This window comes from Seriola dumerili, unplaced genomic scaffold (genome assembly GCF_002260705.1).
Source record: "Seriola dumerili isolate Sdu_G_001 unplaced genomic scaffold, Sdu_1.0 BDQW01000191.1, whole genome shotgun sequence".
NCBI classification, from domain to species: domain Eukaryota; kingdom Metazoa; phylum Chordata; class Actinopteri; order Carangiformes; family Carangidae; genus Seriola; species Seriola dumerili.
In genome coordinates this window covers 6,214,777-6,240,192 of record NW_019174446.1, presented here as the reverse complement: position 1 = coordinate 6,240,192, position 25,416 = coordinate 6,214,777, and the positions used below count along the sequence as shown (strand labels likewise).

The 25,416-nt window shown below is 39.2% G+C and overlaps 1 protein-coding gene across 1 annotated transcript in view; it reads right to left on the bottom strand.

Moving 5' to 3' along the window:
- ulk4 (unc-51 like kinase 4) overlaps positions 1 to 25,416 on the bottom strand; it is an 80,001-nt gene that overhangs the window by 8,401 nt on the left and 46,184 nt on the right. Inside the window, exons 28-35 of the mRNA XM_022753593.1 lie at positions 25,301 to 25,352; positions 24,045 to 24,249; positions 22,784 to 22,876; positions 17,484 to 17,532; positions 15,118 to 15,223; positions 6,942 to 7,108; positions 4,663 to 4,764; positions 2,019 to 2,213 (exon numbers count right to left, since the gene is read on the bottom strand). Of these exons, the coding sequence (XP_022609314.1) occupies positions 2,019 to 2,213; positions 4,663 to 4,764; positions 6,942 to 7,108; positions 15,118 to 15,223; positions 17,484 to 17,532; positions 22,784 to 22,876; positions 24,045 to 24,249; positions 25,301 to 25,352 (969 nt within the window). The remainder of the gene's footprint in view (positions 1 to 2,018; positions 2,214 to 4,662; positions 4,765 to 6,941; positions 7,109 to 15,117; positions 15,224 to 17,483; positions 17,533 to 22,783; positions 22,877 to 24,044; positions 24,250 to 25,300; positions 25,353 to 25,416) is intronic.

The following is a 25,416-nucleotide window of genomic DNA, read 5'->3' as shown; positions in this document are numbered from 1 at the left end:
GATTCAAGAAAACCCAATTTAGAAAATGGTTATAAGATATTTTTGTTTTTTTTAAGTTTAGCTACTGAATTACAATAGAAAGAAGTGCAAGGCGGGAGTATTGTAACAGTACTCTGAGGGAGAGTAAAACTATAACAGTTAACTCTTTTAAAATAACTAATGTGTAATGACTACATGCGTGGAAAAGTAGATGGATATTTTTCTGAGAGCAAATAAATTAGTTCCTAGCACTGTGCTGCTTAGTGACTCATCCACTAGCTACGAGGAAATGGCTGAAACATACACACAGTTTTATGTGTGTGTTGCTCTGGGTGGTGAGCAGGATAGAGAATACACACCTCGATGTTACTGTAGCTGTTCGCACAGTGGTAATGAGGGAGTCTGCACGAGGACAAATTCGTTACAACAGACAGACAGAGAAAGAGGTAAGTCTGTGAGCTTGTGTGTGACAGAGAGTTTGTGTGTGGGTGGTTCAGGTGGCTGGATCTAATTAGTGACAGGAATCAAAAATACACACACGCACTCCTGCTCACACACGCAAACTCTCTCTCTCTCCCACATACACTCACAACTACAAATATTAGGAAGCTTCCAGGCACAGCCTTCAGTCAGATCATATGATCTCAGGCTGACAGCTCACCTTCTGTCCCACGTACAGAAACTATTTCATGACCCTGCGGCCAAGCCCAAACATTAGGAGTACATTTTACATAATTCATGAGGGTCTACAGCAGAATCAGGCAATTTTTAAAACTTGGTCATGTTGACTTTTGAGAAGTATTTTCACTGTCCAGTCCAAGCCTGCCGTTCTGCAAAGCTCTGGATTACATGTGTACGGGCTACATTTTTAAACATCCAACAGACCTTTTTAAATTGCTTATTCCTGATGAATCTGTGACATGACTAGTTAAGTATGGTTAAGTTTACTTGTTTAAGGTCACAGAAATGCTGCCATCATGGTTTAAAAAAAATAATCAATAGTTGGCCTGAGATAGGATGCAAACTTTGGTGTCAAAGTAAAATACTTACTTGTCCGGTTGGTACAGAAACAGCATACTGCTTACTGCATTGCCACTGAGTATTAGCGCTGGGTGTGAATCTTGTACTGTATTTTCCTATATGAATTTATTTCCTTGAAAAGCTAAGCTACAGAAAATATACTCCAAACTTGTAGTTTGAGTGACTTCCCAATGGGCTACATGTGTGGCAGCTCGATATTTTACTGGCAGTTAAGTTAACTTTTTCGTTGGCTTTTTAATTTAAGAGCTGAATTGCTACAGCCTAATTTTAGTGTGCTTTGTGTCTATCAGCACAAGAATTTGCCTCCTTGTTAAAACCTGCCTAATTCTAGTGAAAACTGGCTTCAGCTGCATCAGTCTCCCCATGTGACCAGAGTGAGATAATATTATTTATCATGTTTGGGAAGTAGAAGCCTCACTAAATCTCCACCTGCTTTACTGCAGTATACTCTACAAGTCAGCCGTCTTTGGCCTGTATTACAAATCATTTTGACTATCAGACAAAATTGGACAGACACTCGAACAGAGAGTGACAGGCAGATACAAACCAACACTTTTTCTCCCCCTCTGTCTTGCTCCCTCTGTCAGTCAAGTTTTGGTAAAACTACACTCAATTTTCAGAACAGCAGCACAGCAGGGCTGGCTCTGTGTGTGTGTGTGTGTGTGTGTGTGTGTGTGTGTGTGTGTGTGTGTGTGTCTGTACTGAGTATGTTTTTATTATTCCAATATTTTTATTCTGCAGTGGTGGCAGTTAATATTTCAACCCCCAAAATACAAACAAACACAGGGCCAAGGTTCCTCAGTCATACTGAGCTATTCAAACATGTTTCAGTGCCGCGTTATTACCAGTACTGGCATCTGAAGAAGGGACACACATGGAACACAAATTGATATCTGATAAAATTTCATACAAGTAATGTTGACATGTATGTGAAACTTTGCTTAGATGTTGGTCTGTTTCTGACTGTGTGTGTCTGCCCACGTAGGCACTGTACTCACCAGTCGTTTGATGATCCTAAGGGTGGTGCGCTGTATTCGGGGGGTCTCGGCATGCCGGTATGTACGCAGCACATGTGAGAAACTTTGCAAGCAAGAGGGTGACAGACAGTCATGGCCCTGTCCGCCATACAGCTGGACCAATAGGGACAGACACTGAATAGACTCCTCCCACACCTCCTGGTTTTCAGTGGACAGCTACAAAGAAAGAAAATCAGTTAACAAATCAAAAGATAAAATGACCCCTGTTTCTATTTATATTACTGTGATTTGGTCCATGGGCTGAAATAAAGTGATTTAATTCTCCTTCCTCAAGGTTTACTTACTGTGCATACCATAAATACAATATTTGAAATAGAAATTTGAAATGACAAACAATTGAGCCACATTTTCACACACACAAGTTCTATTAAAGCACACAACCTCATATTAGCATTTTATTTAAATCAATGATTTAAGCCACTACATGCACAATTTATAATTTATAATCAATAGAAACCAGAGGTTGTTTACTGTACTGTATTTGGATATATTTATTAATTTGGAGGCCATATCAAGTAAATATCAAAACATGTTACAGGCAAGCATCCAGGATCAATGTTCCCTTTACACCAAGTGCATCAGAACAAGATTACGGTCCATAACTGACCCACTGTCAAAATATTTACTGCACTGAGGAAATCATAATACTTTACCATGTGTCAATAATTGGCCCACTGCTCTTCAGAACTGCATGCTTTTAACAAAAGCAAGTTTTGCAGCTTTAATGATATTAGATGCAGGGATCATATTGACACTCCGCTCTCTCTATCCTACTAATACCCCATGGAGCAAAGGGGTTGTGCTGAGGCCGGGGGTGTGTCAGCTGCCCCCTTAACCTTCTCATCCACAACCAGGGACAGACACACACACACACACAAACACACACGCATGCACGCACGCACGCACGCGCACACACACACACACACGCACACACACACACACACACACACACACACACACACACACACACACACACACACACACACACACACACACGCACACACACACACACAGACACTCAATGTGTCAAGTATACGTAAAAACCTCTATTGTGTCCCTTGAGATGCCCTCTTCTCCTCCTCCCAGCCCACCCTCTCCTTTACATCCTCAACTTCCCAGGATGCCTCACAGCTCCTACTCTCTTTTGAATGGATTCTCTCCATTTTTGCATGTAATTTCTTCGTCTCTTCCACTCTTTACCTTGTCTTGTCCAACTCTTATTATATTCATTTATTCACCTAAGCCACTGTTTTTTTAGAAAAGTTTATAAATCATGTTTAAGTAAGGAAAGTTGCAGAGGGCAAGAAACAAAGACCAGTGTTCATTAATTAAGTGAATTAGATTTTAACTCTTATATTGTAGTACTTCAATCATAATTCTAAGATTCTGAGTGCAGATAGAGGAAGCTATTTTGCATCAAATTGTTGTTTAATGTCCAATTTTAAGTGATTATTTAATCCTCAGTAATGTGTATACTGCCAGAAGGTGTGGATGTTTGAATAGCTACTGCGATAACATCTTCCCCTTTTCTCTTAGCAGAAAGGCCAAGATTGTACCTACTCTTATCTTCCAGCTTTTCAGATTGCATCAGGTTCTGTGTTGTCCACAACATCTACAGGTTGTAACAGTACTTGCACATATAACCCTGCACATTTCTGGGATTAATAATTGAAACAACTGTAGAATAATTACTTCAGTACACTAAGATAATCATCTGTATTGAATAGAAAGGTCATGTGCAAGGCACATACTGTATTTATGTAACATTCTTGCACTATAATCACATGTGACATAATCAATACATTTGGAAAAAACTATATAACTTGAACAAATTAGATGAAGGAATTAGTGGACACAGAGTCTGTGCATGAAAGTGCATATAAAGCATTTTATTTGTCTCTTGAAAAATAATATCTTCACAGAGATATACACACTTTTTCAGAAGATATCTAATTAAGGAAGAACTTTTAACTAAATAGTTTTGGTGTTTACAGTGCAATCAGACATGGGAGTAAGTTTGAGGGATGACATATTTAATGAAATGTTTAATAGTGGCAGATGGTTTTACTGCTCTTAATAGATTCATCTGGTTTGGGTTTTGTTGCTCCCTCATGAAATCACTGTTTTACCTTTAGATGGAAAAGTTATTTTAGATGTCCTGGATCCAAGCAACAAAACAGAACTAAAATGGAGATCAAACTGGTGTGTTATGAGCATTTCAAACTTATCTGTGGAACCAACTGTGAAATGATAAGGCTTATAAACTCACTAAGGTTATGCACACTTATAGATTTATGGTGGAAGTGACTTTGGTGGACATTAGCAATTGGTGAAAAGTTACATACGGTGTCACTTTCAATCAGTTGACTTAAACAAGGAGATCTTTATCTTGCATGAGTACTTATATATTTTAGTTGTATCACTGGCCAGTTCAAGTTTTACTCACGTGTAGAAATCATAACCAGAGACTTATTCCTACAACAACTTGGGAAAACACATAACTAGACAAATAGGCATGTTTTCTCTTTCTGTATCTGTATCTCTCTTTCTCTCACACACACACACACACACACACACACACAGGCTCTGTGAGTGTTGGTCTCACCATGTGAATGAGGTGTGTGCTGAGTTGGCTCAGGGGTCTGTTGGCTAGGAGCAGCTTCTCTGCTGCCTCCATCTCTACTGCTGGACAAGATAGCCTCTGGCTCTATACAAACACACACACACACACACAGACACACACACACACAGACACACACAGACGCGCACACACACACACACACAGACGCGCACACACACACACACACAGACACGCGCTCACACACACACACACACACACACACACACAGACACACACACACACAGACACACACACACACAGACACACACAGACGCGCACACACACACACACACAGACACGCGCTCACACACACACACACACACACACACACACACGTTAAATCATTTATAGAGATTTGACAGTCAATAATGATGGATCCGGAGACCTGCCAAGACACATTCTGACAGACTGAGACAGACACAGAAAGACACACTGATAGACTAAGGCAGGAAGTAGTTTTCCTGCATATGCTGTTATTTTAACCCCTCTTGAGCACAGGATGTGTTCAGTTTATTTATTTAATGTATTTATGTAATTTGTCACATCAAGTTATTTTTGTATTTCATTAAGACTTCAGTCCTCTCACGTCATCCTTTTTTTCCTTACACCACCCTCCCACTCCCCCTTTAGCACCTCTGTCCCTCACTTTGCCTTATTTTAGTTCAGTTCATGCCTACAGTGGAACTTCAGGCCAATTAGTGGTGGAATAATGTGATTAATATTGGCACACATTTTCTCTCTCCCCCAAAGTCACTTGTCCTCTGTTATGCTCTCTCTCTCTCTTTCTCTTTTTTCTGAAGTATATATAATCTCTGACTCTCTCTCTTGACCAACAGAGTAATAGTTTGGGGAAAGCGGTCTAGTCACGTCCTCTCTCCTTATCAGACCTTATTACCCAAATGAATTTGGTTTGGGAAGAAGTTTTCTTTTTAATGAGCTTTGCATTTCTCACAGAATTGATTTCCGCTGCACAGTCTGCTTGCTCCCTTTTCCATCTCTGTCTCTCCTTCTATCTCTCCATCCTCCCCTCTCCCTCTTCTGTCCGTCTCCATCCAGTCTTTTACCCTGCCTCCCCTTTAGTCCCCCTCCCTCAACTAAGCATTAATATGTATGCGTTGGGCTGGGGTGCACACTATGGGGAGATGGGGGCTGGTGTGTGTATGTGAGCATATGTGAGTGTGTGTGCATCTGTGTGTGGGGAGGCAAACTGAGGACAAAGCCAGTGGTGATAATGAGGCCGCAGGGACATAGCCAGACAGGCCCCTCTGCGTACGGCGTGCGTGTGAGTGTGTGTGTGTTTGTCCCGGTGACTTGGGACCTCATCCGCTTTCTCCTGAGTCCACAACTTCAATATTGCAGTTGCTCAAGCCTGCTAGCTTCCACTGCACACATCAATGGACACACACTCACAAACTCACACACACACACATACACACATGCCTTCAGGGACATGATACAAGGACAACATTTTTAGGGAGCTGACTTTGGGATTCTGTTGGTGATTCTGTGCTCAACAGAATGAAATTGATAAATAGTGGTCAATCAATGTGGGAGATACACCAGAATAAGGACCAATGTAACATGATACAGCAAAAAAACTGACATACAGGTACCAATCATTTAAAGAATATAAAATAAAAGAGAAGCTGTTGTGGCTCCTTTAGAATTTCTTTGCAAGTAATGTTGCCAGGCAGTCATTTTTAACAGTATAGAAAATTGTAATTATAAGTTTGTAAGGATATTGGTTAGTAACATGAAAGCATAAATCACCAAATATTGATGTCTTCTCCACAGATAAATTTGTAGATATGAATAATGCAGAGCTGAGACCACATCCACATTAACATCTAATTAATTAACATTACACTTTCTGGCCATTATGTGCCTTATCAGTGGATGAAAGGCTAGACAAGAATGCGGTAGAAAGAGGTATTTGCATTTAGTCTGTGTTTTTTTTTTTTTTTTTTTTTATGGAAGCATTCTACTGATGCTAATGGACACATGAATTTCCCCAAGGGGATAAACAAAGTATCTATCTATCTATCTATCTATGAAATTATTTTGTGCAAGTGACTGACCATAATCATAAAATCAATAATAATTTACACTACATAGCTAATAAAGTACTGAAAGATGAAACTAGAGGTTAGTTTATCAGTACATTTTCAGATCTGTTCCATGCCTCGCTGAAGGCAGCTTAGTGACCACTGTTGAAGACAGGGTAGTGAATTTATTGTTTTCATTAACTGTGTGAATGTCAATACCTTAAGTGCAGAGCGGGCAACAGCTGATGTTTGTTTCAGTGTGTTGTGAAGCAGCTCCAGAAGAGCTTGTAAGACAAGATGGCCGGTCTTCCTCATGGCATGCCCCTCTCCATCCAGATGGACTGTTACAGCTTCTGAGAGGGTTTTCACAACCACCTCTATTAGGCCTGCGCAGCAAAAAAAAGAGGTCATCATGAGAAAGCTGTGGCTGAACTACAACGTGCTGGGCTTTGTTTATGTCTGGTGAAATCAAATTCTTCATTCTACATGGCCAAATACATTAAAAACTGCACAGGAAATATCGTAACAGACCAACACGTCACATTATTAATATAAGCAACCTATTAGCAAACAACAAGAACTTGAGCTACCTGATCATCACGTAATATCAACAATAGTTCTGCTCTCATTATTGATTCATATGAGCTACCATCATAGATTGTCACCAACCAAACCAACAAACTTCTATGTTCGAAGCAACTCTGTCTGCTACATGTATGTCTGAGGTGTAAACAATAACCTGAGCCTGTGTAAATGTCTGTAACTGCAGGCTCTGGTTTGACTCCTCAGTGGATCGATAGCTCCTGTGCAAGATGAGAGACACTCTCTCTCTTCAGTCAATTAGCATTTCATTGTCACCAACTTGCCTACCAGAAAAAAAAAATAGCTGAATGTGACATTTAACTTTTTCAACAGCTGTGCAAGGTTGAATCCTTCTATGAAAAAAGTATTGACACACCTAAGTCCAAATCCACACAACAGTAACACAAGAAGCAACAACGAAGCACATCTCAATTTATATGCACATCTAAAAATAAATTCTGTTCTTCTTTTTCCCTTCCTTTTCAGCTCACTCTATCCCTCCTTAGAAACTGACCAATGTAGAACATGTTTTAAAGATACTAACCCTTGCTATGCCATGAATAAATACCACTTACTAAAGTGCAAACCCATGTTCCTTGGCTCATTAATTTTAACATGACATGGAAAATACTGCACATTTTGCAGCTCTATGTGTGTAGTTAGCTATTGTGGGCATCTGTCCCTGAAGTGTTCTCACCACACATCTGTGTAAGTGAAGACCGGATAGATTCTGGCCTGACTAGGTTGACATGACACATGCATTCAAAAAAATGTAGACTGTGCCAACATTTAGACAAGCTGAGTCCAAAGTTGTATTTCATTTCCATTCCTGCGCACCAAAAAAGTAACAGTTAAATAACAAATGAACCGAATCACTGTCTTCACTGGGGAAAGTACTGCCAGGTTATTTTCTATTCCAATAGATCTTTATTTAGAAAGTAGATGTTGTGTGCGTTTATTTTTGTGAGTGAAAGTGCAACACTGCAGACACTAGAAAGCTATTAAGCTAGACTTCTGTCAGTGAGATGTACTGTTACTTTGTCAAGCTGCCTCATAAATTAAATAAACAGACTGCCCCACTTTGGACTGTTCAGTCAAACAAAGACCTTCTTCTGTTAATGTGATCTGACAATGCAGTCCTGTTTAGAAGTAAACTGTTCTACACAGATAGTTGCTCATGTATATGTTAATAACATTATTCTTTTAATATCTGTTGAGAATAGCTGTCAGCCCTATAACATAACAACAAATCACAAATAAAAAATAAATCACAAATATCAAATCAAGAATAAAAAACAAAAACAGGACATTCTACAAATAAACTATTTAGGCTTTCCTGACATTTGAGCCATTTATTGACAAGGCATTATAGCTGCATAATTAATCAAAACTAAAATTACTTATTGATCATGATCATGTTAAATGTTTTATGCTCATATTGGGAATATACATAGTGTGTGCTTGTAACTGGTTATCATATTAGGATATAGTCTTCTATTTTCTAACTGGCAGAGTCAATGCTGAATAACCTGCTACAGTCATAATAGCACAAAACAGTCATTAGTTAATTAGTTCACTCTGTATCTATAATCTTGTGTTGCACCTCTTCAGCTGCCAGAACATTATGGTCAGTTACTGCATGTTTTGTCACTTGATTCCTCATCTTTCCTGTATTTGACCCTTTGGCCTGTTTTCTGGATTTGGGATTCTTGCTGGACTGAGATTTGGATTTGTTTGCCTATTTTGGACTGCCTTGCTGCCTTTTGACCCTGGAGTAATTCATCAACTTGTAAGCCTTTGCTTTGTTAAATAAAGTGAACTGCACTTGTCTTAGCATTTGGTATGTTTTCCCTTTGTCTTTGCATTAGTTCTGACTTTTCCACAATACACACATTCTGCCATGACTCTGTTGATATGACACATGCATTTCAATAAAAAATTAAAGCATAGTAGAATCCTTAAAAATATTCACAATGAATCCACAAAGGTCACACTACGTATAGATCAAAAGGACTACACGGAGTGAAAGGTTCTATAGAAGGCTAAGGAGCTGTGAAAAGCTGAAAAATGGAAAGGGAATTTGATGCCTAACCAACTTAATTTCCAAATGTATCCTGTGTTTTTAATTTTTTAGTTATACACTGGAAGCACTCTATGGCCCATTAAACAACTTGTCGACCTTAAAAATGGGTTGATTTTCTCATGTCGTCAATATATTTAGATCCATTCAAAGACAAAAAAAAAACACCTGATCACAGACTTAAGACACAAATCACTTAACATATTTTTCTGAACTGTGCATGTTCTTACTCATTTGACTGGATTTCACCAGTAACTTCAAACAAAATGCAGTTACATGTTGAAGCTCATTGCTATGAATAAATCAGTTAAAATCAGAAGAGACATTTATAGCCACCTCAAGAATACAAAAGGAATATGACTATGGCAACAATGTCGGCAAAGCAGAGTCTATACTGAACTGCAGATTGATGGATAGTTTTTACTATCATCTGTAACTCCTAGTCTGCTCACAGGCTGTATGAAAGCCTTTCCTCTGAGTTGCAAAAGTCATCTGAAAGTGACAGAGTGTAGGTTTTCGAACTGCAGTCTCCAATTAAAAAAATTGTGCATTTCCAAAGCACAGCACATTCATGCATTCTTGACCCACTGAGGGTACACTTAATGAGATCATGCTCAACAAGCACCAAGCTGATACAGAATAGTCACACAAACTTTAAAGAACAAATTGAACTGGTTGCTTTTAAATCCATAGTCTATACAGCTTCCCTAGTTAAACTGTGCAAATCATCAGGGGTGTGGAAGACACTGACGTCCTGGCGATGCATTGAGCACAAACAGTTCACAAAGTTCCATGAAAAATAATTTAAAGAGTAATGTGAGCAGCAAACATTGTGACCCTTTTAGCGCTGTGTCTTTGCAAACATAACACAACTATGGCTCTGGTCAGGACGACTGGATGACTACATGGTTAAAATAGGGACCCACATTTATTACCATTCTAGATTTATTATACATTACAACAACCACTGTTATTTTTTTCAGAAGAAATATCATAAGAGTACGCACACTACACAGGCTTTTACTGTAGATATCTTTTGCAGGTACATATAAAATGTTTATGGTGTCATGGCAGAGCACCCAGTATGAGATCTCTGCATGTGTGTGAATGTATGTTTGTACTCAAAGTAATGATGCTGCTTTCACTGACAGGTATGGGTGCATATGCATCTCCAGATTGTCTGTGTGTATTTGTATGGTGAGGACAACAGCTTAATTAAGTAAATATTAACAAGTCAATTTTAAACATGTCACATTTGTACAAATGATACTTGCTTATTATAAGGCTAGGGGAATAATCTATGAGTGAAAACCATTGTGGTCTGTCCTATTTTGGAGTTTGGACTTTAACGAGGTTAAAAATAGACATTCCACAATGCTTTGCAATATTATCTATTTATACACCACTGTAAAATGAGTTCTACAGGGAATCAACAGGATGAATGGCTCAGATCATTACTGTCAAAGCTAAGTAGGAAAGTTTTCTGGGGAGAGAAAAACCGCCACTAAACTGATTACATGTAATTAATGGATAATGTTTCAGCTGATTTAAATAAAGTTCAATTAAAGTATGTAGATGGTTTTAATAATGTGATTTTCCCCATTAATGAATGTTAACATACTGTACAGTGGCTTCAGAAAGTTTTCACAGCCCTTCATTTTTTTGAATACTTGATTGTGTGTTATTGTGTTGTACATTTAATTGCATAAAATTGCCATTTACCCATCAATCTACACTCATTAGCCCATAATGACAAAGTGAAAACTGATTGTACAATTTGTTGTAAATTTATTAAAAATTGAAAACTGAAAACTCTCATTTACAAAAGTATCCAGACTTAATTCAGTACTTTGTAGAAGCCCCTTTGGCTGCAATTACAGCTTTGAGTCTTCTTGGGTAAAGATCTGCACACCTGGATTTGGACAGTTTATCCCATTCTTCCTGGCAGATTCTCTCAAACTCCATCTGATTGGATGGGAAGCATCTGTGAACTGTCATTTTCAGGTCTCTCCACAGATGTTCTATGGGGTTTAAGCCTGGGCTTTGGTTGGGCCACTCAAGGACAGTCCAGCATTGTCATGGCCAAACCTATTCTATTTCAAAATGATTGAGACCTCTGTCCTCCTGGAACACTCAAAACTTTAGCACCCTGGCCCTGATCCATGCCTCACCACAATTTTATCACAGTGGTCTACAGAGAGTTCCTTGGACTTGGTTTTTGATGGTTTGGTTTTTGTCCTGATACTAAATGTGAACTGTGGGACCTTATGCACACAGGCCTCTGCCTTTGTAAACTATGTCCAATCAATTCAGTTTGCCACAGGTGGACTTTAGTCAAGTTCTAGAAACATCTCAAGGATAATTAAAGCAAAGAGGATGCACCTGACCACACTTTAGAGTACCACAAAAAATGGTCTAAATACCTGACATTGTAAACAGGATTTCACTTTGTCGTTATGAATTAGAGTGTAGATTGATCACAATTTTATCTGTTTAAAATAAAAAAAAAACAACATAATAAAGTACACAAAATGAACGAATCTGAATATTTTCTGAAGCCACTATACAGTATGTTAACATTAATTAATGGAGAATATTCACCTTTTAGGAACCATTCACATACTTCAATTGAACTTTATTTAAATAAAGTGAAATATTATCCATTAATTACATGTAATCAGTTTTGTCAAATTGTGCATGCTTGATGTACTCACTGAATAGTTTTATTCTCCATGTTGATGTGATCCTACAGGCCTATGCCTTTCCCTGATGAGTCCTAGGCCTTATACAGGCTTTAACTGATTTCGTGTTAACTCTTTTATTAATTTCAATAATTAATAGAGAACATAAGCAGCCACTACTATTCAACTTAGTATTAAGCATTCATGCATTGGTCAAGAAAAATACCTGATTGAATCCACAAGAGCTACTATTCTACTAAAACTCTTCTAAAAGATATATCGAAAATAGACTTCATACATCTGACTAAGTTTAGGCAACTAAAACTATCATCACATTGTCACATATTATCATAATGTAAATACTGATATGTTAAAAATTCTTATTCACGTTGCGATGTTGTTCTTTGTAAACTAAATATTAGGTTATAAATCTAGTCTAATGAATCTAAGAACAACATAAACTTGAGACACACTATAATATATCTCATGTCAAAAGTGTCTTATTGAGTGTCATTATGTTATAATATAACTGTCAATTCAGTAACCTCTTGGGTGCTTTCTAATATAAAAACATTAATATGGAAGATCTTAGTGGTATAAATTATGCCAGGGGGCATAATTATTGATTGGACACATATGGACATGGTGAGGAAGAACCATTATAGAACTTTTCAGACATCGTTTGGGGAAATAACCAAGCAAATACCCAATTTTAAATGGCAATTTATAAATGCGAGTTCCACAGAAACTAGATAACACCGGCACAGAAGCAATTACCTAAAAATTCCTCTGAGCTTCTCACAGAAGGTCAAGAGAAATAACAAGGATTGGTGACAGATCAAACCCAGTGAGGAACCTCAAAGACCTTCAAGGATTCTGAAGACACAAAGAGCCCCAGAAGACTTTTTTAATTAATTAAAGAACAAGCACTCTTTAATTAACTGACACCTTGTCAGCACCACAGCCTAGGACCAAACTAAGGGGTTGCTTGGGATGCAAAAACATTTTGGCTGTTCTACATGCTCTGTGCCCATTTCCTTATTAAATCATGCAGTCTGCGTGTCAATGTGCCTACAAAATGAGTCTCAAATTCACTCTTAGTAGAGGAGTTCTGGGCTTCATATCCTTATATAATCAGATTACAACCTAGACTTTCTACATTAGTCTCTTCTCAAATAAAACCTGAGAAATCCACAATCAGAACTTTGTTTAGGTAGTGTCTCTTACTCCCTAATCAAGTTATTCTTCCCCTCCTGCTTCTATCAGTCCCTCTTTCAAATTGTCACTCACTTCAACCTGCAGTTTTCTTCTCTATCATTTCATCCCTCTCATCCATATGCACCACATTTTCTCTCTCTCTCTGTCTCATTGTTCCTCTCTGTCCCCTCTCTGCTACCCTTTTTACCCCCCATTTTGCTTTCCTTCTTCTCCCTCATGCCTTTTTTGCCATCTTCTTTTTCTTTATGTTGTTCTGTTCTTCCTCCCTATCTCTGACTCTCTCTCTTTGCTCCCTCTGTCTTTAGTCCCCAGGGGGTATTATCTCAGTCAGAGGCAAATCTGCCCAATTATAAACCTCATCTCCTCTCTCTCTCTTACACACACAAACTGGGTGCTCCTGCATACACCCCCCCCCACACACACACGCAAACGCACGCGCACACCGCACACACACACACCACATCTCCTCTCTGTCTCATATATACACACAAGCATGAGCACAAACACATTCACAACGAGCACAAAAAACCCACCTCCCTATTTTGCGCTTCCTCCCTGTCTATTTCATTGCTTCCCAAAACACACATTCACACACACACCACTCTTCCCCTCCTCTTTCTGTCACACCTTAAAAAGCCAATTATACACGCTTTCTCCCTTCTCCTCTTCTCTCCCTCTCCCTTCTTTCTTGCCATCACCACACTGATCTGGAGTGAACCACAACGAAAAGAAGGGAGAAAGAGGAGAAGAGGAGATAGGAAAGGAGCCCAAAATAGAGGATAGGGGAGAGGGTAAAAATGGGAACAGAGGAAAAGAAGGAGAGGAAAAGATGGGAAAAACATGAGTTGAGTAGTTTGGAAAAGTGGATAGTAGGAGATGGGAAAAATGAGGGATAAGAGTAGGGTAAGAGAGGAGAGGAGAGGGAGATAGCGTTAATTGCCCGGCCAGTATTAGTGCTGGGTTGACAGTTTCTTGTTGAGAGGAGAGCTGATTGGACGATAATGATGCTGACTACTGAACTGCCGTACTGCTGACCCAATGGAAGTAGAGGAAGAGGAGGGGTTGATAGTGGTGGTGTTTTTGGGGGCTGGGGAGAAGGAGGTGCAGGGGAAAAGATGGACAAAATGAGACACAAAATAATGAGTGAAACACACACACACACACACACACACACACACACACACACACACACACACACACACACACACACACACACACACACACACACACACAGCAGTGTTTGTATTTCTATTCTTGTGAACATCTTTAATTTTGTGCATTCATTCTCTAATGCTAGATTTAGGCTGTGTCCCTACACGTCTAAGCTTTGTGCCTTATTATTCCTTCTTCTAATTAAAGTCAAAATCCAAAACTGTCTCTTGGGTGCGTAAATGGGCTTAAAATTATCTGACTCTCTCCAAGAGGACATAGATCACCCCCCCCCCTCTGGATGCACTGGAATCACTTGGAATAACCAAGAAATCCAAATATTTCATCATAGCCGAAAGACAAAAAACATTGCCTCTACCTCATGCAGACACGCACGTACACACACACAGCCAAGGTTGTTGACCTGAATAAGCATTATGCTGCAGCAGGACAGCAGGCTTGGGAAAACAAGATGACAACAAGTAACATTACAATAAGTAATGCTAGCAGACTGGATACACGATACAGACACACCGTGTAGTAGTGCAATACGGTCAGTGACAGATGCCTTACTAGTGTAAGACAAAGCACAAAACAAGAAAAGTCAAGAAGAATGGAATCCTGAAAGATGAGGAAAGTAACATCGTTCCTATCTCCATACATACTGTATGCAGATATACTGTACCTTGCTGATGTAGTGGCTCCAGGTCCAAGGCTGCGTCTCCACTAAGGTTACACAGCAAGGCAACTGCATTTTGGACCATCCCACTGGTAACATTACTATGATTAGCCTAGAAAAAGTTTGAGACAGAGAAAGGATAAGTAGGTTACAGGTTATCTTACAATATCCTGTATTCTATATTTTTCCAAAGTCAAATGTAACATTTCCGTCATCTACTGTCTAACATGACACTAATTGTGGTGACTTGAGATAGAGATAGATAATGGAAACAGAGGTAAGGTAGTAGACTTCCACGCACTGTGAGCCCCGTTCATCAATAGCAATGTTTCTGTTATACTTTCATCACAGTGCTTTACATTACAAAAATCTTTCAAACATATTAAACTCATTGAAAACCTATGTACATTGCACCCCCCCATGGAACATTTATTTAGACAGAGTAAGTTTGGTGTTTTAGGCCTTTAACCTAGTGCTGTTCCTGGAAGCTCAAACCGTGTTAAGAGAGCTAAATGTGGCCCATGCCTTTTTGCAAATCTGTCCCAGGGTCTCATTTTTCCCACAGGCTGTCATTAAAGACAAATCTGTGAACTGTTTTCGGCAGGACACCCCGAACGGTAGACAGGGTCAATTGTTACTAGTGCGTCATGGGTCACACAACACAGAGGCCGACCAGTAAGAGAAAAACTGACTGACTGGTACGTGTGCTGCAGGGATTTATTATCATTCTTTATTCTATCTCATGCGAAAATTGTTATTAAAGTGCAATGTTGAGCAAAAGATCAAATTAATTCTGTCTGTCAGTGGATGGTGGAGTTTTGACCTGTGTTAATAGATTGTTTTAAAGAGAAACAAGGGGCAACATTGTAGTCTCCACTCTCCTCCTACTCATATATCTTTGCACTCTCCCTCCTCCTCATTTGCTTTTCTTCCCTTTGCTCTCTTCTTCTTCTCTTTCTCCTCTTCACAAAACCTTCTCTCCTTCCTAATTCACTTCTCCTTCTCTCTCCTGCCCTCATTTCACTATTTGATCCTCTCTGAGATACATCAGCTCTGCCTGCAGGGTCTGTGCACATCAGTATGATCTGTGTACGGGCTGATAAGACTAGCTGGTGCTCATCATGTGCAGTAGCCTGAGGCTGAAGACAGTGACATCAATTCACACCTAGGACAACTTGCCTGTCAGTGACAACAAATGGCTAAAGCTAATTTATTTTGATCTTTATGGACTAATAAGCCATGAAAGGACTTGATGCATATCACTGAAAGCATGAACCTAGCAAAGAACAATGAAAAATGGCAACCAAAAATGATTTATAACTTAGTGACTCACTGTCGCGCCCCTTAATTCACAGAGCACTCAAGTTAGTTGGTATTACTGGTGTACCAGTACAGTGCAAGTGAAGCAAGATTTGTAAAAGTATTTGACTGCATCCCACTCTGAATAGTCTTCTGCCTCCTCAGGCACAGCAACCAACCAATTAAGAACCCTAGTTTCGCTGGTTTCCTGAGGTTCTTTTATGTCTGAAGCAGAACTACTTCATCATCTAGACAAATACAATTAGGTGAGTTTCTCCATGACAAGTGTGATCACTAGTGACAGGGGTAATCAATCCAGATCAGAGTGTTTCAGGCAGCATAAATCAATCCAAATGTGAGCAACACAGACGGCACTAATGGATCCCGACATGACTGGTTCAGACAGGAGTAAACAATCAGGAGAGAAGTTAATCAGGCTGTTGGATAACAGTGTTTAACATTCTGCATCAGCTAGTCAGGGCTGGACGGGCAGCCAAGCAGAACACTGATTTTTAAGTGAGTATGTGTGTGCACATTTGTGTGTGTGTGTGTGTAATGCATAAATTGTTTGCTGCAGCACACGTGTTTTGGTTTGCTGAAAACATATTGTGCTGTGTTTGTTGAGGGGTGCTTTAGATTGTGCGTATGCAAAAAGGGTCAGGTGAAATAAATTGTCTACTGGAAACATTGTTATGCTTCGCTGATAACAGACAAGTGCTGTGTGTTTGTGTGCAATCTTAATAGTAGAGTCCATATTCCCACTCTATTAACCCTTCTCCCTCTCTATTGCTGACCTGCCAGTCAATTACACCAGCCCTCTAATAGGTCAACACCACTCAGACTAATTTACATAAATACATCTATAAGGGTTAGATGCAGCGAGTGAGGGGAAAGAGAAGGAAGGAGCTATATAACAACTGAGCTGTAATAAAACAGAGCAGAAATGATAAAATAATATAGATTGTGATAACTGGGTTTGATTTGCTGATTGTAAAACTGTTAAACAAACCAATTGATTCATTGACTGATTGGCTGAATGAAAACTAATTGACGAGCTGAGATTGGTTTCTTACCATGATGAGCTGAAAAACTGTTGGTAGGATCATGCTGTATTTGATCAACCTGAAAGGGACAGAGAAAAAACATATTGGAGCAGAGATAGAGAAAGGCGGGTGAGGAATTAATTTAATTTAGTGGCCATTCACTGCACTGTTCACACACAAACTTGCACATGCACAGACACTGGGCCGTTTCATCTTCATTAAGGTTGGAGTTCCGCTACAACGACTCCTGTCTGGTACCAGTGAAATTGGTGAGAGAGGAGAGACGAAAAGAGGAGACACAATGAGAGCAGATGAAGTGAAAGGAGGTGAGAGAAGAGCGGGAAGGACACAGCAAGAGGAGATGAGAGTTAAGGGGAAGATCAGGTAAGAGTAGATTACATTTGGCAATGATGAGAAAGGAGGGGGAAGGTTAGAGGAGGAGAGGGAGATTTGGACAGAGAACAGAGGGAGGACAGAGGAGGGGAGAAACAAATAAGTGAAAGGAGGAAGTAGAGAATGAAAAGAAAAGAATGAGAGAGAGAGAAAGAGATGTGGATGTCTAAAGTATATTAGAAATGACAGTCTGTCCACTTACTGATTAAAGTTCACAACCAATTACTCTGTAGTTGGAGTGTCTACACACACACACACACACACACACACACACACACACACACACACACACACACACACACGTGTATATGTGGGTGTGTGTGCATTAAAAAGTAAGAAAGCATTCATGCTGCAATGGGAACAAAGCCAGCTAAAGTCAGACAGGTGTTAATATACTGCGGGCAACAAAGCCTGTCCACTGGTTTATAAATCTGTTGATTCTAATTATGATTTATAGTTTGTCTAGCAGGCATCAGACCATTCAAGGAAACCTTTATTTAAACAAGCTGATTCAACACTGTCTAACAGAGTTTTCAGCAACAAACATTGTGTTCCACCTTATCACAAATGTGCTCTTTTTGAACTTAATGGCCATCCAAGGGTGTTAACAAGTTGTACTTAATAACCCCTTTGGATGGCCATTAAGTTCTCCCAACTTTTTACTTTCCCTTTTCACAACTTAAATATTTTTTTTCTTATAGACAGTTGCCTACTTTATATTCAGTGTCCTTATATTTAGCCTTTTCCTTGTTGCATCAGATTACTTTTGCTGCAGTCCTGCAACCTACTTTTTTTTTTTTACAGAGATCAATACCACTTTGATTTTATCTTAATGTGTGCTGACATATTCCCCACGCCATTACACCATATTCTCAGCTCACAGTCAGTATCCGCAAAAGAAACTGTGATTTATTGGACCAAGCAGTTGCTTCAGTCTACAGTTAGTCTTGGAGATTGTGTTCCTAATATTTCTAACTCTTCAATGTTTTCGTTGGTAATACTAGAAACAAGTATGATTGTTAGACTGAGCCAATTTCTGCATACTTTGGCAGGTCCTTGAACAATATGAAAACATGATATTTTGACCCAGAATACTACTGCTCATGGAGGCTTTTTGTTTAATGCTATAATGTTGTAGTCGGCCATATCTAAGATGCTGCCATTAGCACCACTTAAGTAAGAGGAACTATGTTTCTTTTTAAGTGAACAGTGACTATCTTTTATACTGAGAAGACTCACTGTCTGTAGGCTTGTAGAAACATGGAGCTGTGGACACTGTTCTGTGGTAACTGTTTTTTACTTGTCATGATGAATGAATCCAGAGATCTGTGATTTACTTTATATTTAGCTTGGTACACTATGTTAGGTCTTTTATGAAGGGGCAAATATGTCTGTGTCTGTGTGTGTGTGTGTGTCAGTGTGTGCGTGTGTGTGTGTGTTTGTACATGTGATGGATGGCCTCCCATTAGGTAGGTGACAGGCTGAGAGATGAGAGGACAGGCCAGGCCAGCACGACATGATAAACTGGACCACCTTTAAACTACCAGCCATACATCAATAGACATTGCACACAACAGCAGACACTGAACAAACCAGAGCACAACAGACTGCCAGCCAATAATAGAACAAACACAGATAAGAAAACCCTTACTGCATTAGCCATACATCATCAGCTTTATAATAGAAGATATAATAATTATTACAATATGGACATCCACTACACTGAAATTAACCTTTGCTCTACTCTAGTCAGATATTCCTGCTGTCAGCTAAACACTTATACCTCTAAAACTTAATATTAGATGATTTTGAAAGGGCAACATGGATCTTGTAACAATATTTCAAGTGAAAAGATAATAAACACCAAAGATAAAGCCAGGAGGTTATATTTTAGCAGTTGAAAGTTTTAGTCAAATTAGTCTATATCACAAGGCACTGGAAAGTCCTTCCCTAGAGGATGGTCCAATTATTCAGAAATGACACACCTTAATGAGTTTTTGTATCATCTAAAGAATATTTTAAAATATTTTTTCATGCATTTATTCACTCTTGAGAGTAGCCCAGTAAAACAGGCTGTTACATGCAATAGCATCCTTTAAACGCATGAAAATGACCACCTTGGTGTTGTTAACAGCTAATGATTCCACTTTTCTCTGGTTTAGAAAGACTTTTGTGTCCAAATGACTACAGCAATTTAATGATGTAATGGTTTTGCAAGGCTGTATGCCAAGCTATTAACTAATGATGAAAGAAAAAAAAACAACACATAGGTAATAATTATTAAAAATTACAAATATGTATATTTTGTATGGATATTCTACATTCACAATAGCCAAGCCAGTTAAACTGAAAGAAAACAGTACCTTATACTTGGTTGATAGCAGACATACATGGCCATCCACTCTCTCTCTCTCACTCTCTCTCACACACACACACACACACACACACACACACACACACACACACACACACACACACACACACACACACACACAGCATGAGGTTCTTTGGCTAAAGGTCATAGTAAATGTACTTGTTTGAAGGTGTGTCTGGGCTGTGATAATGCAGAGAGAGACAGCAGGCTGCCTTCCCAACGTTAATGTCCCCAATTTACCATCTAATTACCGCACGGCTGGCTTCATAGCCACACTTATCTAACCAAGACCCAGGCAATTTAATTTCTGATTGTATAACCGCAGTGATGGAGGGAGAGTTGTGGAGAGAGGGCACAGAGAAAGAGAGAAATGTGGACTAATGTTAATAAATTAGAGATGGTGGGAGAAAGAGAATGAGGGAGACAGAAAAAATGTAAAATATTGTTAATAATGTCAGAGGAAAAGAGTGAAAGAAAAACAAAGATGTAGAGAGAAGAGTGCTGACACCAATTTGAAAAGTTCACGTCACTCTACTTGTGTCAAGGAAAGAGGAGGATGAGGAGAGAGGGTGGAAGAGAAGGATGAAGACAAGAGGGGGTATTATTACTGATAAGAGAAGTAGGGGCACATTCACCAACGAGGGTGAACTGTGAACTGAGGGAGGGTGGGAGGGATGGATGGAGATGGTCGGAGAGTGGGATAATAGTGATAAGGGGTTTATTATGGCTGAAGTAGATAAAATAAGTGGATTGGAGAGTGGAAAGAAATAAGGATAGGACAAAACAGATAGTTAACAATCACGGTTGTTGTAAATCAATATTTTTATTGAAATATTTAAGATGGAACATAGAACTATACATATTTGGCCATGGACATTTCTGTATTTATGACCTTTTTGTGATGCACAAATATCTGTGGTTGTGTTACTGTATTTGTAAGACCAAAAGGCAGCTGGCCTTATATACAGCATACAAGTTTGAGGATTTTCTGTAATAAGGTAGCAACCACTTTTTGCTACATATGGCTTCTAATCCCATTATTAGGCTAAAAAACTGCTCATGTGGGGCATTGCACCCTTTTTTGTCCTACTTTTACTCATCCTCTCTTCAAAGCCAAGAGGTGATGCACACATATTCATGCTACCTCACCCACTGACATTTCATCCTTTCCACCCGCACCCCCCCCTTCCCTTTGTCAGCATTTTCTCTCTTCTAAGTGTTACTCTTTCTTTCCATCCATCTTCCTCAATCTCCCTCCCCATCTCTTTCTTACATCTTCCTTCTATCCTTCCTTCCACCCCCCCATCCACTCCACGCCCTCCCATTCTCTCTCTCTCTGCCTCCTCTCTTTTCTTTTCACCCTCACTTTTTGTGTCTATCAACAGCTGAAAAGAGAAGACAGATGACCAGAGAATCAAGACTTACTGACAGTTGCTGTCAGAACACATCTATCAAGCACACATACACGAGTGAGCGCAGGCATTTGTACACACACACGCACACACACACACACACACAGGTGAGTCATCTCATGGTTAGAATAGGGATCAGTAGATTCTCTGTGCAACAGCAACACATCATTACCTCTTTTTATTCTGGTGTCAGATGACTGCTTCCTCAAGAAATGTTTTTAAAATCCTGAATAGTAAATTACTTCAACATTATGCAGCAGTGAATAGCAGCAATAATTTTGTTTTAGTGTTGTATATTTAAAGCACGTGCATTATACTTTTTAACAAACCTCTTCAGGAGAAGCTAGTGTGCCAAGATATATCAGCACAATATGTCAAGTCTTTACACATCTTAGCTGATACAGCACCTTATACCTGCCACTAAACTGATTACTAATGTAGAAAACACTGGCTTTAAGAGGGGTGAAAAGGGTGTTGTTAAATGTAGATCACGAGCAGCGGCGTAGCTGTGCTGATGTTGCTATTAGCCCTGAATGTGCATCAGCTACATCACTAAATAAATGATTATTTGTGTATATCTCTATGTACTGTAGTGCGTAAATAAATCACTGCCAATGGTAAGTTTCTGTGTTTGTGTGCACATTTAAGCAGGTGTGTGTGTTGTGTGTGCATGGTTGTGAATAAAAAACAGTTAGTAGTGATTCAGAGTACTGAACTGGGAATGACTGGCCTTGGCATTAAAACATTACATATTGAGAGCCTAAAATGTGCCTGTGTGTACTTATGCGTATGCCTGCCAGGACTGCAAAAACATTTCAGTACTACCAAAGCTTGGTATTGGATAGAGAACGAGAATAATGGAGTCAAAACTATCTCCAGTTAACAAAAGTATTCTCCACATAAAATTTACTATTAATTTACTGTTAAGAGGTGGGCAAATGTCTGAAAGAACAGACCAGGTTTGCTTGTCACTTTGTGCTGCTGTACATAGGACAACTTTAATGGATGTATAATATAAAACTGGTATATGATGCTGATAATACTTAGAATGGTACTGTAAGGTACAGTACAATCACATTTTCTTACAATGCCTTAACAGTGTTTTGCTGTCTCTGTGTGTGATTGATTGTGTGTGACTATGTGTACAGTACCTGCAGATCTGTGTGCTGTGTTCAGTCATTGATACCAGCAGTTTGAGTGCGTAGAGTGGGATAGGCTCTGCTGCGCGAAGAAGAGACTCATACCTAGACACAAACATGAGTACAACATTTGGCTTTCGTAGAGTTAATAATTAATGTACTGTTCTGATCATTAGTAACAGAGTGTAAACTGGAACAGATCTGGAGAGAGGGGTGGAGGAGAGGGGGAGGGGAAAACCAGAGGTATAATAGGAGAAAAAGAGAAAAAGAAATGTGGAAAGAGGAGCAGAGGAGAGGATTTGAGAGGTAAAGGGGGGGGTGGGGTAGAAAAATAGGGGTGGAAATAAAAATGAACAAGAGGTAACAGCAATGAGAGAGAAGGATATTTTAAAAGAGGAGGGTAAAAATGATAATATTATGGGAACATAAAGTATAGATCCACATAGAAGATGTCAAGGAAAGTGAGAAAAGCACAACAAATGTCAACGTCTACTTTGTATTCTTGTTACTCTGTCATGATATGAACTTTTGCAAACTGTATTTGTCTGTCTCTGCTCTCCAAAGACTGCCAGATCATTGGCTGCCAAAACTCATAAAGACGACGTACTAGAATGTGACGAGGACCCACAGACGCAGGACACAAAACGACTCTGCATATTCTATTTTAAAGACCTAGAGGCAGGATTTTGATATCAGTAAATATTTACAGTATACCATCACTGATATCTCAATACATGTATAATTGCCTTGACTATACTGTCACCTGTCTATGAAACCCCAAGATCTTAAGTGGGCTCATAGAATTTATGATGGTTGAACATCTCTGTTTCCATTTCAAGAAATCAGGGTCTTAAAGGCTCAACTCTAATATAACCTTTTGTCGTGATAATATTGAAGGCTTAATGTATTTTCAACCTGACCTGTCACTGTACTCCAGCTGTTTTGGTTTCAATATTGTGTCTATGTACATCTAGTATTTACCAAAAATAGTGGGGTACTTGCATAAACCAAGGATTAGGTTGGACTTACTTCAAATATTGTCTTGTTTGTCAAAAGGGGGTTAAAGGAGAAAAATAATCAGTAATAAACTAAAGTGTAGAAATAATTTTGATGATGGTCTCCTTTACACTATTTGTATCAAAGATTCACACTTGATGTGTTTATGCTGTAATGATGGAATTCACAGGAGTCTTTTCTGTTCCTACAGAAACAAAAATTGACAGAGGAAACCAGACACACTGTAAGTCCGATACTTAGAGGGAATCAGACCAACCTTGGAAGCAGAGATTTAGTGATGAGAGCTAAGATTTGACTGGAAGAGTTTCCTTCATCTCTTCCTTCTGCTGCCCTTCCTCCTCCCTCTTGTCTCTCTTTCTTTTCCTCTTTCCTCTCATCTTCATCAGGACCATCACCATCTTGGACCAGCAGGACCTGACTGAGTTCAGACAGCATCCTCAAAACAAACACAGACCACTCCACTGTAACATACACACAGAGAAACAAAGAGAGGATAGTATAGAAAATATTACTGAGTGATCTTCAACAATTGCATAACATCCTGACCATTGCTTTAGAAATGACAAGGAAATTGTTGATTTAGAGGCAGCAGTGACGTTAAGACGTAACACAGCTTAAGACTAAGAGAAAAAGATGTTCAATGGCATGTTTTGACCAGATCAGTGTATGCATATTACTGACTTTTACCGTTCTAGTTTCCTTCTAGGACTATTAATATTGACCGAAATAACCACATAAACTGATCATAATTGTCATATCAAAGACATAGTATAACTAAGATGCTTGAATATTACATTATCTACATTATATAATACATAATGTATATGGACAATAGAATAGTGTGACATGATACCAAGTACCAAACAGTATTAATGGCCCACCACGAAACAAGGACATTATTTTACCCTAAGAAACTGGTTCCACAAAACATACTCTTACTCTGTCATGCTGGGACCCACAGAAAGCAAATAATGACTCACTGAGGGTCCAAAACAAAACACTGCTGTGGATAATTACAACACTTTTCACTAAATACACAGTTCATTAATGCAGGAATTTTTATGACCTTAAACATTCAAGGTTAGCCTCTCTTCTTTACCATGTCCCTGCATCTTTGCCATCTCATTCCTCTACACTTTTTTCTTCATCTATTTATCTTCCTAATATGCATCTATCTATCTATCTATGGATGTATGTACAGTATAGATCTTTTTCCAGATTTTGGCACTTTTTCCTTTGATAACAGAAAGAACACAAGGGGAACGAAAGGCGAGTATGACATGCAACAAATGCAAATGTCACTGCGGTTGTATGGCATGCACTTTAACAATTTGGTCTGCCCCTATCTTTCTAAATATGTCCCCTCTCTTCCACTCTTTCCCATTTGCTCTGCTCTCTTCTATTCCTCACTCCCTCCTCTCTCAGTCTGACATTTGCTTGTATTTTCGCATCCCCTCTGTCTCATTTCTTTTTCTCTCTTCCGACTCAAAAACGACCAACCACCTCTCTTACCATTTCTGTTGAAAGCCAGTGTTGTCAGAGGAGGCAGGATGGCATCCACAACCTTCAAGACACATAAATGGACCAAAAATCTTTACACATTACACTGTATTGATCCTTTACCACAA